The following is an 18,158-nucleotide window of genomic DNA, read 5'->3' as shown; positions in this document are numbered from 1 at the left end:
TAGGAACTTATTTCAGTTTCTTAGTTAGTATCTTCCAATTACAAAGTGCAAATGAACCTTTAGGGAAAACACTTCTCTAAGTACAAAGCAATTCTAAATGAGTCTTTTCAACATTAATATATTACTTTGCCATCCTGGAATCTCTTTCCACCATTGATTTTGCCAACTGTACATGGATATCCATAGGCTGCAAAATGTGCAAAGTTGATGGGTGTTGAAAACGAGCCTTCTTCCAGTCTTCACCTGAAAATGTAAATTTAGATTAAAGAAAACATCACTTGCTAATTGCTTTAATTAAGGCATCATTAAAGTCATCAAATGGTATCACTAGGAGGGTAAAAAAACCAAATTGAGAAACCTCAAACAACTGAGGTGAAGTATTCTAAGAGCTTTTAATCCCATTTCTGAACACTACTACCTTAGCAGCACTAGACCCAGTTCTGCACTCAAAGATGTGTCTACATTGACCCCTAGAAAAACAAATGGACAGAAGATAAAAGACAGAAGAGCAGCCTAGCATTCCCTTGATTACACAAACCTAGGTGAAGAACTAAGGCAAATTGTAGCTGTGCTTTCCCTGTGGGTGATGGAAAACATAATAATTCTTTTTATTTACATTCATTCCATTAAAGTGAGGCACAGGTCCAAACAAAAAATGAGCAGAAACTAAGGAATTTTTTCAAAGTTTGGCACCCAACATGTATTATAAACCCATCTTTTCATTAACTACTGATTTTAGTTTGTCTTTTTTTCTTTAAAAAACATATTTATTTATTACAGCTGGGTAGCTTTTGACAATCTTTTGCATAAACAGCAGCTATGTTGTTTTGTTACCTGTTCTTCCAAAAAGAAGTTGCACATTTTTAATTTTCACATCAAATTTGTCATAAGCTTTGTCCATAATCTCCTCTAAAGATGAAAAGTTAGAAGCTTCACTACTGCCTTGATTTATGCTGTTCAGCTAAAGACATAAAAAACAAAAGAAAAGTTAAGTCTTTAAAACAGACACATGTTACTCATTCCAGTGAAGATGAAAAGATGATTCATAGGGGTTAATAATTGACATTTGGACTCTTACAGAGAAAGATTAAATCACTTCACACTTCACTTATCCTTGCTAAGTAGATTTTTTTTGTTGTTACTTCTATCAATCCACTTAATTCAAGCTATTAAAAAACTTTTTTTCACTAATCTATAGTTTTACTTATGGAATACAACTAAAATAAATATTTAATCAGTCATTAAATCAAGTTAAATGATTGCAATCTTTCCATTTTAGAGAAACAATTTTCAAACTTCAAGAGAAAATGATCTTCTCTTTTAATAATAAAAGGCTATAATTTTACAAAAAAGGAAACAGAAGTTCATGTATTCTGCTGAAGAAATGAAAGACACTAATGATAAGGTATTACAATCATGATTATCACATGAACATATTTCCTGGGGAGGATTAAATACTACAAGTACATCAAAGATACCCCAACAGCTCTGATCAAACTGCTGACCCCAATCTAGTTGGTTAGAAATATGAGAATTAAAAATACATTGACAGAGATGATCACCCTGCCTTCTGAAAGGAAGATGCTTCCAGGTGACAGCTATGTTAAAAGAGAATATTTGCTTTCCCTAGGCTTATAAGAGACATCATTTACATACCTGAAATGTCCCAAAGTCCAGAATCAGCAAATCTGAATTTTCATGGTAGAAACCAGTCCGTGGAACCACCAGGTAGGAAGGTTTCAGATTAATCTTCAAGTCAAGGACTTTCCTCATTTCAATAATATGAGCTAATCCTGAAAGGAAAAGGAAAGGCCATGGAAATGTCAATGCCATTCACAAGCAAAAATAACTGTGACAGTCAGCATATAAAAGATGTTATCTGAAAGATAAAGCCTCTGGAATCAAGACTTCCAGAGCATTCTACTGATTTCTTACTAAACTCAATGCTCCTTCCCACAAAACATTCCCTAAATCTCCAAGCACTGAAGTGAGAAGTAATTAACTGTATCCCAGCTGAAATGTGGGCACCAACTCAAGGAAAAATCCCCATCCTACCATTTGGTCATCAATAAAAACATAAGCTAAGGGTTTGGATAATCACATGGGAACATTTTAAAGGTTTGCCTTCACTGAGATGTGTTACTATCTTACCTGTAGCAGTTCTTTCCTTGATTTCCTCCAGTTTCATTAATGTGGCTGTTGTTAACCTTTCGAGATCCATTCCCTTACTTGTCTGAAAGAATTCTACCATTGCATTTATTGTTCTCTTAAAAAAAAAAAAAAAAGACAAGAATTAGCATTATATAGCATTATACAACAAAAACTCAAAATCAGATCTGGACAGAGCCAAGAGAGTAAGAGCAGAGAAAGAGGAGCCAGAAACACCTGAGAGTTTTGGTTACTACTCACTGCATCATATTTTACTTCCACAGGCTGTGATTCAATGGTAAGGCTCTGGTCAGCTGTACTGTCCTCTGGGTTAACATCAAACTCAATCCTGAGCAGAGAAGATTTGCTATCCCCTATGGAAGCCACAAGAGAGGGCACAATGTTTTCTTGTCTCAGGCCTGTAACATACCAGTTTTCAAGCTTTGCTTCAACCCTAAAGAAGATGAATAGTTAAAAATACTTCATTAGGCAAGGGTTAGAATCATTAGCAAGAGAAAATGCAAGGCAGAATATTTCTGTTACAGAAATAAAAAGTGTAGGAATGTTTACTACTGTGTATGATGTAAAAAGCAGTTGCAGACTTCTTTTGGTGCAAATGGGAATTCTGGACTGAGAACTGCCCTGCCAATAGTGTTGAGTGGGGCCTGTAGGAAAACACTTTTGAAGGAAGCCATTGAACACCACCAAACCACACCAACTTCACTCCTCCTTAGAGGTACTCATTACATAAGAAACTGATTTTCAGGTCCTGTGCCTGCACCATTAAAATCCCTAACTTTGGGAGGCAACATATTTGACCATAATCAGTGTCATATGCCTGGCTCTGTTGAGATAACTGAACTACATTTTTTTCAGAAACATAACCCTTATAAGACTATCTGTTCTACTGCTTCAGTCTTGCAAACTAAATTTTATGGCACACATTTATGTAAAATAATGTCAAAGCCCTTTGTTTCCTTGAAAATTCCCCAGAATGGTTTTCAGCAAAAATATTTCAAGTGTCAGTGGCTGAGCTGGTGATGTTATGTATGAAACCTGAACTGAAAGAACTGCAAATGAAAGCAAAAAGTGCACAGATTCATTTTCCAGACACTGGCAATCTTATCCATTGACTGTGTAATCCAATAATCTTTGTTCACTATTTCTGGTGTGTCCTCTCCTAAAACACAGGAAGGTCTCAGTCTCTTATGCTCAGGCTGATTTTCCACCTCCAGCACAAACACACAATTTCTCATTTCTGTAGGAAACACATTCACTAGCTTGGCTGGAGTGTGTTGGCCACACCATTTCACATGGCTTAGCTATCACTTCCCAAAAGTCAGATTCAGCACTTCAACACCTCTATTCAAGAAGAAGGCTGCCATTGTTCATGAAAACCAGCAGACAGCATTCCCTTCCTCCTCCCATTCCATGTTATTCACCAAATTATATTATTTACAACAGAGTACAATTACAGAACAGCAACAAATCTACAAGGCAATGTACAACAAGGACTACCCTAGAAAAGTGAAGGAGCTGGGGAGTGGGGTGAAGAGGGGCAGAGATGTTTCTACAAAAAGAAAATACCAATCCAATTACTTAATGGCTTGTGCTCCTGGGCGCTGGGATATTTTGGTACTCAGATCAATGATCTGCACTTTTAGAGTTTCTGCCACATTCTTGTCTTCTTTAATTGTAAGAGAAGTGCTTAACAGCTTCAGTGTCACAACATGGGCAACATACTGGTGAGAAAAACAGAGGAAACTGAAATTAATCATCTCAATATGAAAAAAAATTCAGAACTCCTCATTTTAACAAACTAAAATGTGTCTAAGTTTTTCCAGTCAACTAAGATTAGAAACTCATCTCTATGCAGAAAGCAAAGTACAGATTCTTTACTTTATTCAATGTTTACCAGCCATTTCTTTAACATAAAACAGTGTAGTTCAACAAATGCAGAGCAAATGTAGTCTCACTTTTCAGCATTAAGAAATTTTTTTTTAAACCCTGAAGCAAGCATAGCTAAACCACATTCAGTAGAGGACTCACTAGATCAACCAAAATCATTACAATCCCATTAAATAACTACATTTCAGAAGACACAGCTTGTATGCCTTTATTGTTTTTTCTGCTAAATGTCAAGTCTTGGCCTTCCCAAGAGAGGGTTCTGACTTCCCAATAAATGCACCATTTTATTACTATATAAATCAGCAGCGTCAGAAGGATCAAATAATATTTCCTACCTGAATTTGAAGCCTTGACATTTCTTCAGGGTAATGAGAGAGCTGAAGGCATCTTTAATTTGTTGTGTGATTTGTTTTTTTAAACCATAGGTTGCTTACCTGCTTTGGCAATGAAAGGTGATGGGAGCTGTCACTATATCCAATAGCAGTATAAAGTTTAGCTTTCTCCTCTGGTGTCATTAGTTCATCAAGAGCTAAAAACAAAAACCCACACAATTTGCACCTTAGTAAATAACAATTACCACTTTTCTTCACATTTGCCTCCTACTACTTCAGCTGTGGTGCTGCATTCCATTGATTCTTCATAGTGCACTAAATTCCAGATTGCAAAACAATTCACACAAGAGTCTTCAGGTATGGTGGTACAGATGTAGCACAGAAATCAATTTAATTTTTAGTACAAAAGGATCCCTAGCCCCTCATGATGAAAACAGATTTCAGGAATTTTAGTAGATCAAACCTCTGATCCAGACAGCAAATCACCAGAAACAGAATATTCCATTTGTTGCCAATTATCACTATAGCTGTAAGTGAGATATTTTTCTCCTCACCAAGGTTCTGAAAAGCTTATGGCCAATTTAGAATGCCTTATTTGCCAGCTCAATATTCAGTAAGGGTGCCATAAAATGTACTTATGCCATACTCTCTCCTGCATAGCAGGAAGCAAAAATACTGTATTCTTTTGAATGTATAAGAAGATGTCAAATCTCCCTAATGCATTACAATCTACACTTACTTTCAGGTACCAGTGATTCTTCATCTTCTTTAATCCTAGATTCTCTTTTACCCCAGAAACCACTAAACCATCCTCCACTTTTCTTTTCTGCTTCAGTGCTCTTCTTCTTCAGTAATTTTTGTCCTGATCTTATTGTCTACAAACCAAAAATTAAAACAAATTGGACAAAATACATAATTTATAGTATTACTACTTTTCTGTAAATAATCCATGTATTTGTGCATGTTGAACATGCATTTAACTGAGAGACAGCAACACCACAACCCAAGGAATTAAGAGATCTTTGCTCTGTCTGGTGAGTCAAGGAGAGGACCAGGGTGAGGGACATGTCTCTGTGTGTTTGTGCATGCACAGACACAAGCATGCCTTATCTTTACTTGGGACAGCTTTTTCTACACATTTCACCAGCATTTAGACTACCAAAAAGTAGGAACCATACAAAAAGACAGTATTTAAGAGAGTACAAACAGCATTTACATTCCTAAATCTAGTAGATTTCTTAACCTAGTAGTAACAAACCTGAGGACCAATCCTGTACCATGTAAAACTTTTGAACTTGTTTTTGAACAGGTTTCCAGCTTGGAAATCACTTTAGTCATGTCCTGGAAAGATTGGAAACTTGTCTTCCAACCTACCTGTGCTATCATACACATCAGCACAATGTTTTTAAAAACACTATCATGACAAAACCAAACTATTTCAAGTGCTACAACACTACTGAACAGAAATGACTCCTTACCTCAACTTGTGCTTGTTGTCTTGCTAAGATTGTATTGAAGACGTCAAGTTTTCTTTCTAGGTCCTACAAAAATGCATATCAAATTCTTTGCTGATAAAACACATTTATGAAAGGCTCTCCACTATTTACATTCATATTTACATTCCAATTGATTTCTAGCTCTGCTCATTTCTATCACAGGTATATCCCACCCCCAGCTGCAAAGTTCACTAGAAGTTAAAATCAATGTTATGCAGTCTAGTTTTGTTTGTTTTTTTTAACTAGATTACTCTTGCTCTTCATTAAAAGTGTCCATGCTCACTAATCCTCAAAGATAGATTGTTTTTAATGGCACTTTACTAGTATTTTATTTTGTTTTCCACAATAGGTTACACAGAGCTTAGATTAAGAAGGTATTTTCACAGACCTCTTGTGTTCTTGTAAAACCATCAACCTGGATTACTCTCGATTCTATCTAAAGAATTCTTTCATAGAGGGACTAAAACATAATTCCTCCAAAGAGAAAAGACTCATACCTGGATTTGCCTCTGTGTTTCTTCTGACAGCTTACTCTGTGTGAGCTTGTTCTTGTACACATTTTTGTAACTCTTCAGAAGCTGCCTGTGCTGTTTTATGTTACTCCATGACCACATCCGAGTACGTCTTCTGATGTGAACTTCCAGAACACTGTTACCTGCATATTTCCACCTGTAAGAATTTCATCTCTGTGAACAACTTCCCATTTCATTTGTGCGTTACAACTTACAGGTTGCAGAGCAGTTTATTAATATGCAAACACTTTGTTCACCACTTGTAATTTGAGTAACTTGGCTTATAAAAATTTCAGTGTTCTCAACATCACTTTTGCAAAATGGACAGAGGGCTTACATTTAATGAGTGAAGAGCTACAAACCTTCATTATTGACTTCTGCACATTTGCAAATTTGGGCTGTTACAGCACTAAGTGCACTTAAGCACTTTGATAATCAGCATCAGTCAGTACATTGAAAAAAGCCAACAAAAAGTGCATCAGTTCAAATCTACAGCTGACACACATTTCCCTTGTATAACATTTGCCAAGTTTTTCTTTAGCCTTTCTAAAATTACATTTTAACCTCTAGTGAGAGCATTGGCATTTTGTTCAAATTTTGGGGACTTCAGCTTAGCAAGTGAGATTTCCATCGACTGCATCTTTTATCACTTGAATCTAAGGGCTAAGCAAAGCTCTGTGGAAGTTATACCAGCATGTGAGTAGTTTTAAAAGTACTTTTAATCACAAAGGAGAATCAAGAGACTGGAGAAGACGCCAGCATCTCCCAAAGAATGCATGAATGTACACAGCTTACCATTCCCTGGCGTTTTTATGGAGAGGTACATTTGGCCTAAATCTTCTGTAGGGTGCATTGCGAACCATGTAATCTATGGACTCCAGCAGGTCTATCATGCTGAGGTACTAAACACAGGAAAAAGTTTCTTAGCAAGGTTCAGGTTTTGTTTGCAGGCACTGCTCCAACTGCAAGTACACCCTGGCCTTCACATTCCTCAAAGGACACGGAAATTTAAGTCGATGCATTTTCATTAGCACCTGAAAGGGGACTGACTGCACCCACTCTTCTCAAAGAACAGAACACCACTTGGAAGCCCTGCTTCCCTCCAAGAACAACAGTCTGTAGTTTTACTGGCCTGCTCAGCACAACCTCCCAGGCTTCTCAAACCAACTTTTCTGTTTGTCAATGCAGTTGCCCTCATTTTAGAGCTGCATTTACATTGGTGCACCTTACTGGTTCAGTTCTGAACTCTCTCTCTCTCTCTATATATATTTTTTTTTTTTTTTTTTATATATATACTCTTAGACATCAGTAAGAGCCAAAAAGCTCTTTAGCCAACTAACTGCAAGTTATCTCTCAATAAATGAGAACACAAAATTTCTGGGGAGCCATCTAAATTATTTCCTTGATACTTCAGCAGGCTTTGTTGCCAAAGCCAGCACACTCCATTCATTCCCACCCTTGCTTGTACTTTGGCAACTCTGCAGTTCTAACACTGGATTATAATTTAATAAGATAAGGGCTACTCATAATTGCATTCTCCAGGTGAAAAGAATGCTGCTGGAAGGGCTGAATACAGATCACATGGCTCCCAGAGGGTCCACAGGTAAGAGTGTCAGATAACAAGAATCACCAGAAGTGATGGTTACACAGAGGGGAAAAGATCCTACACTTCTCCCACAGGTACTGCTAAACAGCTTAGAAATCCTACAGGCATATAAGCACACAAATCCCTAAGAATGTTTTCCAGTGAAAAACCCTATAGTTGATCACAAACTGAAATGGGTGATAAATACCAAACCCACTTGCCTGTGGCTTAGTGAATTCAATGACAATTCTCTGGACTTCTACATTGCAATCAATCTTAGGAGTTTTCAGCTCTACTTCTGCATATGGGTTGATATAGAGTCTTGCAGAGGCTGACACTGGTCTGAAAACTTGAAGATTAAAAAAAAATGAGATGGATTTTTTACTTAAATATAACAAGGAACAGATCAAGCACATCAATAGATAACATGCATGCTCAAGCCCCATAGAATCAGGATGCAATTCTTACCAATTAAGACAGTCCTGCAATAATCAAAAAGCATACAAGCCCTAATAGGTTCTATTACATGATGGTTTTTCTACAAGGCAGATAGCATGGCCATGCCTGCAGGATCAGATCAGCTGTTGTACACTAACAGGCTCAGAACACTTTAGATTCACTCATTCCTAGCTCACTTACTGTACTGGTAGTCTTCAGGCTGGTGACCATGGCAGGGAATTCCTTTTTTCAGCTGGTCCTGTAAGGGGATATGATACTGTCTAACAATTGCTCAAGAGCATTACTTGTTTAGAGTTCTCAAAACTCTGAGTAGACCAACTTAAGTTCACATGTATTTTGCAGACTGTTGCAGCTGTCAATTCAAGCTGTGTATGAATTTGTGTTTTCACTTCAGACTGAGATTCAGAGAACAAAAAGGAAACCATGCACAGACAGGCAATGCCAAATGAACTTGGCTGTTCTTAGACCACTGGATGGTTTAAGCACTGCACAGTTTTGATTCCATCTTTGATGTTAGAACCAAGCTCACTGGGTTTAGTACATTATTTGTTAAGGACAAAATAAAACAAAAACAAAGGTATCCATAAAGATGAGCACAAAAGAAAAAGGTTAAGTATATTATTGTACAAGGACACACAGAATACCTTTATAAACACAATAGGTGAAAAATATGTCTAAACCCTAGAGGGGTTGATAACAAATGAGGTTCACAAAATATTATTAACAATAGTGCAATGGATTAACATCTGACCCTGAATACAGGGACCATAAGTGTGAGGAGTGGGGTAGAAATCAGTGTGGTGTAGTTTTGAATACTACAAGAGCCAGACAATACAGAAATTAATGCATTTTCTTCTTCTACATTACCAGTATTTGTTCACGGGAGCCATGATAATACATTTTGCTGTGTATGTTCCAGTAAGCACTGAGGCTGTCCAGGCACAAAAGCTGCACATGAAAGAAAACATGCAACAAACTGCATACTCTGTATTCAACCCATCCTGCAAATATAGCTTTGCATTTTTGAAAATAGAAAACACATGAAAGCAGGTAAGACAGCAAATGAACCATTAGTATTGAGATGTATTTAATCTGACAATACTATTTTGAAATGATAATTGAATTGCAAGTTCTTGAAGCACATATTCATGCACATCTGTTAAACATGACCCTGGATTACAGGGGTGAGGGTACTGCTACTTGGCCTAATGAAGAAGCCAAGACATTAAACCCTTCTTAGATTGTTCCTGTAATTCCTTAGATCTCTGTGTACTCCTTTCTGCACAGGCCTGGGGGTGGTTCAGGAGGTGGGCAGGGAGAACAGAGAAACTGCTTAGCTCCCAGAATCCCAATTATACTAGGAATACAAATTAGATTAGGAAATGGTAATTAGACAACCTGTTGGCAATTGGTTTCCACACAGGCTTGCTGTACAGTGCATTGAACAAGGGGATCAGCATTCACATTTAAGATAAATTATTCAAGCTATGGAGTATGTTCAACTTTATGCCTTACATAAAAAGTTATTTGTGCTCTACTTATGCTTAAACTGCATCAAAAATAAAGAAAAACAGGAGAATTCAAAAAGCAAACTATTTTCCAACTTTATTTAGAGCCCCAGGTTTACTAGTCTCCAAGATCAGTTGCTTTCCTCACTTGTGTAGGACAAAACCCATGACACATTACCTTGTATATTATTTTTGCAGCTTCATTCAGAATGGAAGGTGTCCAGTTCTCGTTTGTTGTCTAAAAGTTCAAAGTGATAAAAGCAATTTTGTGCATCTTAGCTAACATATTTGTGGGTTTATCCTATGCTTCCAAGCAACAAATGTATCCAGTTTTTCTGCATACACACACATCAAGATAACATACAAAAATCTGTCAGTTTACTTTCATACTTTGATATTCAACTTCTCATCCTACCCATAAAATGCTTAACAGCTAAGGCAAAGAGAGGTTAGCTGAATTTTTCACTTCCCATTTCTCAAAATTCCTGGCAAAACACCAAACTCTTGATCACCATGATGCAATGTTTGCCCTCATTTACTATGTCTGGATATAACCTGCCCAGTTTCAAAGGTCACTCAGATCACTAGAACAAATCACCAAGTCTCAGCAAGTGTTATGTTCCTCAATCCTCTTCCCTTCTGCTTGCTCCAACTGCCAGTCTATCTGCATGAATAAAAGATTGCCTTCAGTTCCAGCTGTCTGCACACTGTCCCTGTACCTCCCTACTGTGTTCCTTTTCCTTTCTGCTCCTCCAAAGACAAGCAGACTGAGCACACAAGAACAGGCAGCCACACACACATTACCAGCAAACTCAGCTCGCCCAACGTCACTCCCAAGGAAATCGGGCACTGTGGGTCTGTGATCTACAAAAACAGACAAATAACAGGGATTTGTTTCTCTTGCTGCAGACACATGGAGCCTTTAAAGTTGACTGGAATCCTAACCTGTTCTGAGCAACTTCCTTTGCTTACTAAATCTAACTGAAAATTTACTGGAACCCACTAAGATAGGCCAAAACTAATATGGCTGTAGTGTAAAGACTTAGGACTTCAATTCAAACTGAAAATTTTCTTTTGGATTCTAACATCATCAAACAGGGAAAAAAAATTAAAATTAGAGTACCACATCTCAGTCAGATATATCACTTTATGATATGCACTTCTTTGACTTTAACATTAGTGTCTCTGAAAACAGTCCCAAAGAAAGGTTTGAGAAATACCCTATTATCCAGTGCTTTTCTTTAAACTCAATTCTCATAAACTGCTTGGTAATTTTACTAAAGGAAGGTAAAACTAGTAACACCAGTTTGTTTCATATAAACAAATATTCTTGTTTATCAGTTAAGTGTTTTCAACAGTTTTTCTTCAGACCTATGTGTAAACCCTTCAGCTTCTGCCCTTCTGGACTCTGCCCAGGACAGTGAAAACTCTGCATCCACTGCATGCAGCACTATGTGAGAACAGACACTGCCCACATGCAGTGAGCAAGGCAGCACTGGCCAAGGGCAAAGGAACATCTGTTCCCCACATCCATATTTCTGGCATTCAGTCATATCTGGGACAAGTTATCTGAAGAGGAGCAGAAGAAACCACAGCAATTTTTTCAAGGTGGCAAATACAGCTTCTCTATAGACAAGAGAATCAGAACCCCACTCAAGTCCAATTTAAAATGAAGTCAATATGTCCCAGTTACTTACATCATCTTCGTATTTAACATGAATGCCTGTGATTTTGACTTGCACATTTTTTATAACTTGAGTTGCAAGCTTTTCTAAGAAAGTATCCTTCTTCTCCTCCTTTGGTTTGTCTAGAACAAGAATTTTTAAAAGTCATTATTTAGTGTAATAATTGCATCTTGAATTTCATTACACCAACAACTACAGCAATGTAAATTAATATTCCCTCTAAATTACCATTACAGTTTTCACTTATTTAAATGACATATTTGTATTTTTTTTCCTTTTCTGTACATCCTTATTCTGAAAATGTGATATTAGCTGCCCATGCACAACTTAACCACAAGAAAATACAAGTCTAAATTTCAGTCAAAACAGTTTGGCACACAGCAGGTTCTGGATTAATATACTCCTTCTAAGGGAAAAGGTTCCCTCTTAAAAGTAACTCAGTGAGGGGTTTCAAGAAGCAAATGAGTAAGACAGAGTAATTTAACACAAAATACCCTTGAATAATACATGCAAGGAGTAATATTTACAAGCCCTCATTATTTCACTATAGTGATATCTCAGGCTGTGTTTCAGCATTTCACCTGCAGTATGGCTGGCTCAGTGAGCTGCCTGTCCTCCAGCTGCCTTTACAGCCTGCACTGCTGTGCTCAGTCCCCTCCCTACAGCATGGCTATTCCAGCAAATGCCACTCATCAGCCTACCAAGCTCATACAGTTTTGTTGGAAATGCTACAGATGGCTCAAGTTGAAGAAATAGTCATGGCTATAGAGAAAAATAAGGACTACAGGTTTTGACTCAACTTACTTGAACTGGTTTTAACTTTTTACATATGCAATGCATGGTGAGCAAAGCAGGTATCTAACTTTGTACATCCTACTAAAAAAATGAGACATTTTTTTAAAAGCTTTCAGAGGTTCAGGAAATCTGCTTAAAAATGAAGACTTCACTACTGAACATGATATAACAGTTTCAGTCAAGAGAGCATTTGATTTCAATCAAAAAAAAAATTAGTCAGGAACTCAGAAAAACCAGAAACATTGTATCACTTTTACATGCCACACACATTTCCTCCTGTTAACTGACTAAAAAAAAGGCAGAAGTCCTTATCAAAGCTTCATGATCTCCAAGTGCAAGGAGCCCATGAACATTTTTGCAGCCCCATGCAGCTACCAGCAGCCATTTGTGTGCCCCTTGCAAAGCTTATCTTGGGTCCCCACGAGGTTTTCTCTCCAACTGCAAGTCTGGTACAGCTGCAGCTTCCCCCAAGACCAAATACATAACACACCCACGTGGGACATGGCAATTCTTAGCCACAGGCTAATGCTGAATCCTGCATGGTTTGGTGTTTATAGACAATGATTACCCTCTTGGGGAACAACAGCAATTTCATTCCTGTTCAAATATGTCATAGCACTAAATCAGTTATTTAGAACAGAGCTAAAAGGTGATAAAAAAGATTGTTTACTGCTACAGCACCAGTTTCAGGTTTTCTTGACCTATTACTGGAATCTTACAAAAATCAGACAGAGAGATGTACCTTGCACAAGCAGTTTTTCCACCAGTCACTGTGAAATGCCACTATTCACAGTTCTGCTGCAAATACTGCAGATAGCTCAAATTAAAGGAGCAAGCACAACTATCCAGTAAAGAGAAACAAGGACTCTCTTCAGGCTCACTGGATGCAGAGAACAGATGAACTGCAAAAAGAGCTCTCTCCAATTTATAACCTCTCTTTCAAACAGGAGGAAAAAGGTCTCACTGGAGGGACAGCCAAGGCTATTAAAAACTAATCCAACAGAAAGCAAAAAGAAGCCTTAAAGTTAAAAGTCATAACTGTTACCCACCTTTTGAGTGATCACGACCTCTAAAGGGTCTCTTAAAATGCTTTTTGTACTTTTTACGCTTACGTCCTTTTGTAATGCAAGCAATTTTTGGAAAAAGGATAAAATTCAAGTTAGTAAAGCAGAAATGCAAGAAAGCATAAGAAAATATGGAAGAAGGTTTAGCCTGTCTTAAAGCATAATGGCTTAGAAGGTCTCATGAAAAGCTTTTCAAGAATTGCAGCTGTGGTAAGCAAACAATCAGCCACTTCTCATAGCATAAAATATACATCTAGGAGAGGCTTCCACCATACAAGGACATCATTTTGAAGTTAAGATACAGATGTATGTGGAAACCCAAAGAGCACTTTTCAATAGGATTCTCATGATAATCAGCAGTATGGTATGAAAGCACTCTGAGAGAACAAATCCAGTAACCACAAAAAAGACATACAAAAATGATGATTCTAAAGGCTGTACATGAAATTAAACTCCATATTTACACACATCTTACAAGCCACACAGTCACAACCATTTCATGATTTAAATGATGCTCGTACTTTTCCACAATTCTGAAGAAAACCAGTTTGGTGAGTTGCACTGTTCCTTTTCCTGCTCTGGCCATCCCAGCAAAAATAATTCTGCAATAGTGCTGCTTGTGCTTATCTTTATGGGGTTGGAGCATGAGCAGGGTGTATCCCACAGAGCAAGAAGGAAGTATAACAATGTATCTAACCTAACCATGGGGAACACCCTGATGTCATTTGCAAGCCTGTTCAAACAAGGGAGGGAAATTGCCTGCCAAGACTTCAGCCTGTCTTGCAGGTAAGGTGATAGGGTGGGCACTAGATAAATAATAAAAAGGAAAAACTAGACAAATAGAAACATTTTATTTTGCATAGTTCCTTTTAACACTAGAAGTAATCCTTTATAAAGGCTACTTGAAAAAGACACCTTCCTTCACTTACTATTGAATTTGCAGGTCTCAGGCTTTCACTCCCATGTATGACAAAACAAAGGAAACAGGATATTCCACTTCTTCACCCACATCTACTGCTATGGAGAAACTGGGCACATTCCCACACTAAATGTAGGTTTTAAGCTCACCTTAAACCTGTGCTCAGACAATAGCTCAAGGAAGAAGCTTTGGCCAAGTGTAAATTTCTGAAAATCATGTTTCAGAAGTTAAAAATAAAACATGTACAAAAACCAATAATTCCCCTGAATTTCAAGGGAAGCTGTTTCCTTGCCTAACTTGAGAGCAATGCAAATAAAGAGAAGCAGGAGAAAGCATGCTAATGCCTTCAACCTGCTAGAGTTCATTTTGTCTGTCCATGCCTTCAAGACAGCCTGGACTTCCTTTATCTTAAGCCCAGAAACATTAAGTAAAGGTAATTACTCTCCAAACAGCTAAAGATGGTGTTGGAAAATCATAGTAGAATATTGTCAGCATTTTATAACATTCTTGAGCTCAACATGACTGATGGAAATCTAAGTGGTCTCCTAATCTTCTGAAACAGCCACTCAATTAAAAAGGGACTAAGTCATTGCAAGAATCCACATTCATTAAATCTTATTTCTAGAACCACCAGTATGTGGATATTCACCAAACAAGTATTGTTTTCTCACTTCTCCATTTGGCTGCTTTGGAGAGGGGGATTTCAAAACCTGAACTGCCTGTTCATCATGCATGTGTAACATGTGACTGCCCATGCATACCCACCAGGCTTGGTGTCCTTGTAAACCAGGCTCTCCAACCCATACAAGGAATCCTGGCAGTGGGTGCCTTGGTCCACACGGCAGCAAAGAACCAAAGAAATGCATTTGGTTTAAAAGAAGGAAATCAACTCATGATTTAATATTAAGGTCACCAAATCTGTATGACACAGCAGTATTTCCATTACAGCATCTGAGAGCCCAATTCACTTCAGAATATCTACTTTCAGTGATTACCTACATAGGGAAATCATACAATTGACATTTTCTCTTGTAACCAGCAGAAGACCTGCAGCCTCTGGTCTCCATGTATGAGGTCTGACAGAGACAGATTGTAACAGCTTAGAAAAAAGAAAAGAGTTTCATCAGCTTGTGTCAGCAGTTTCCACTTCCCCCTCACACAACCTCACCAACACAGTGCCATGACTATTCTGCTCAGTATTTGAATAGCATCTCAAAAGAAATTATCTCTAGGCCTATTTATACTCTTAAATCTAAGGACTGAATCAAGATTCTAAACACGTTAATATAAATCAAATATTAATCAGAAGAAAATTCCTGAACCTTGACAACTTTCTGTTCAAGATATTTCCTAGCTTTTCAGCAGCTATTGTGTGCTCTTAAAACCTAGAGAGAGAGCTGAATTTCTTAGAATTTTATGGTTCAGTAGGGCTACATGGGCTCCAAGATTTCTATATCTAGCAAAAGCAAAGGATCTGCTCATGCAGACTCACAAAAGTCCTCTTGAGTACAATATTCTAGTACAGCACCACAAACACAAATGGCTACTACTGAAATATGATCATAGGATAACAGAACTTCTCTAGTTAGAGTAGAAAATAATCCAATTTAAATGTTCCTCTTGCTTTTCTTTCTCAAGGCTTACAGTTTAAAACTGCAAAACATGACTAAGTCTAACTCCCATTCTTTATATAACCAGCTGAGCTACTAAAGTATCATTTTTCTATGATGATTTTTTTCAGAAGCATTACAAACACTGGATGTAGTAAGTTTTTCTTGAGAAAGGAAACTGCCAGAGGCACACAGACTCATTCTTAAATACATGAAGCTCCAGAATGGGAATTCCTCAAGCAGTACCCATTAGCTTAAGTTCATCTTATGACCCTGTTCTTTCATCCTATTGCTGCTGGTGCAAAGAGCATTGGCTGAAGCAGTGCTGCTGTACAGGATCCACGTGCTACATAACTGAGGTGAAACTCTACCAACATTCCTTCCCCCCAGTATCAAGTGATGGCTGCAAAATTCATTCACTGGAGTTGTCTTAGCCCTGATATATTTTCTGGCATATTAAAGACAAGAAATAAAGCAAAGCTCCTTTCTTCATTGCAGCAGAAAGATGGTCAGATTGCCATTTGAAGGGAACTGCACATGTACCTCTCAAACACACAGAGCAGGACAAAGGCCACAGACTGTCCCATAACTGGGGAACTAAATGAGCAAAAAGATTACAAACAATCTTTTTTCCAGGTGCTGAAAGCATCATCTCTTTCCCAGTAACTTTTCCATGAGCTGCAGCATTACAAGTATCATAGAAATGCATCTTTAGAAGCATTACACAAGCCAACAAACAGCCTCAATTCAGACAAACCTTCAGTGATAACTGTTTCCTCTAACACATGTAGTTACCTGTCACTGGTTCTGAGCTTGGTTTCTGTCCAAACTGATACCATAATTCTATTAAAGGTATGGGTTATGACAATATAAACAAACAGAAAAAAAGAATCACCACCACAAAACAAGTGAATAGGACTTAATTGAGAGCTTAACACCTTCTATGATCTAGAGCAGAAGTTGAAGGTTCCTAAAGGCTCCTGTTTGTGCTCAGTTGTTCTGTTGTGTCATGAATTACTTCCTGCTCACAAGAGTCTCATTTCCCCAACCAGCCCAAACTCAGTACATCATAAAAGCACAGCAGAAACTGAAACAAAAGCATTATCATTGCAGTAAAAGTTTACAAGCCTTACCTTTCCCCTTCAAGGTTCCTTTCATCAAAGAACACCCTACCACATGCACCTCTAAAACACACAGTTCAACATCTCTCTATCATTAAATTAAGGTGCTGAAGTAAGGTAACATTACCCTCACACAATGTACTTTCTATTGTTCTGTATGGTCCTGTTCCCCCAAAGCACCAAGGAAAAAAAACTAAAAGACATACCAGATGAATAAATTCCCATTTCCCATGGAAACCAGCCAGACAAATGAATGGCAAACAAACAAATAACATTTCTTTCAAGCTTTAGATTAAAAAGATTTTTCAAAGCACGGTAGTAAGATTAGTTAGGTGCCTGAAAAAACAAAATTTGTTAAGTCAATTAGAAACCAGGAGTTTTCTTTCACAGCACAGCTTAAGTCCTCAAATTCCAATGGAGATTTGCATTATTAACTCAGTACCTTTTTCTGCTGCCTTCTGCAGGGCTTCCTCAATTCTTGCCAGTTCCTTTTGTTTATTATCCTGCAAGTATTTTTCTTCCTTCTCTGCATCATATTTAACACCTGGAAGCCAAGTTGGGAGAGCATTAATCCTAAATCTCAAGTTATATAAATGCATTATCAAGCAATAATATACAACATCCTGTTGCAAAACACCTTGTTTGAGGGAAAGATTACTCTTTTTTCATTGCTGAACACTGCAGCCAGCCTCCAAAACTGCTGGATTTACACAATTATGCACTATTTCACAGGAAGAATTTTTCTGTGGAAATTCAGACTCCTAAGAGTGGCCTGTGCAATATAAGACAGATTTTGAAGTTCTTCTATACATGTATTTCATGCTCCAGGAACTTGCAAGTTTTCTTATCACACCAGAGGTTCTGATTTCAGAGAAAACTAAAAAAGTTCTTTGACCCTCTTCCCTCTCCCTCCAAACAGTACAAATGGAATTATTACTTTCACTGTTATAATTTAGCAACAGATAAACAACTAAAGATCTAAACCATGCCACAAAGCTGGATTCAGGATAAGCACA

General features: G+C 37.7%; 1 protein-coding gene across 4 annotated transcripts in view; it reads right to left on the bottom strand.

The window, feature by feature from the left end:
• Positions 1-18,158, bottom strand: part of VPS13C (vacuolar protein sorting 13 homolog C) — a 77,284-nt gene that overhangs the window by 55,169 nt on the left and 3,957 nt on the right. For 3 of the 4 annotated variants that reach the window (XR_011681497.1, XM_071442016.1, XM_071442019.1), the window contains exons 5-24: positions 17,585-17,686; positions 15,177-15,239; positions 13,478-13,543; positions 11,646-11,755; positions 10,753-10,812; positions 10,127-10,186; positions 9,308-9,388; positions 8,621-8,678; positions 8,203-8,330; positions 7,192-7,298; positions 6,382-6,553; positions 5,867-5,929; positions 5,128-5,263; positions 4,491-4,585; positions 3,748-3,890; positions 2,410-2,602; positions 2,152-2,266; positions 1,657-1,793; positions 835-961; positions 126-243 (exon numbers count right to left, since the gene is read on the bottom strand). Coding sequence is in view for 3 of the 4 variants with exons in the window: in XM_071442016.1 (XP_071298117.1) it covers positions 126-243; positions 835-961; positions 1,657-1,793; positions 2,152-2,266; positions 2,410-2,602; positions 3,748-3,890; positions 4,491-4,585; positions 5,128-5,263; positions 5,867-5,929; positions 6,382-6,553; positions 7,192-7,298; positions 8,203-8,330; positions 8,621-8,678; positions 9,308-9,388; positions 10,127-10,186; positions 10,753-10,812; positions 11,646-11,755; positions 13,478-13,543; positions 15,177-15,239; positions 17,585-17,686 (2,134 nt within the window). In the remaining variant the exon portion in view is untranslated. The remainder of the gene's footprint in view (positions 1-125; positions 244-834; positions 962-1,656; positions 1,794-2,151; positions 2,267-2,409; positions 2,603-3,747; positions 3,891-4,490; positions 4,586-5,127; positions 5,264-5,866; positions 5,930-6,381; positions 6,554-7,191; positions 7,299-8,202; positions 8,331-8,620; positions 8,679-9,307; positions 9,389-10,126; positions 10,187-10,752; positions 10,813-11,645; positions 11,756-13,477; positions 13,544-15,176; positions 15,240-17,584; positions 17,687-18,158) is intronic. The other variant, XM_071442018.1, reaches the window with a different exon arrangement.

This window comes from Agelaius tricolor, unplaced genomic scaffold (genome assembly GCF_023055355.1).
Source record: "Agelaius tricolor isolate 1412-34295 unplaced genomic scaffold, bAgeTri1.0.p SCAF_16, whole genome shotgun sequence".
In the NCBI taxonomy this organism is placed as follows: Eukaryota; Metazoa; Chordata; class Aves; order Passeriformes; family Icteridae; genus Agelaius; species Agelaius tricolor.
This window is presented reverse-complemented; position numbering and strand designations above follow the sequence as displayed.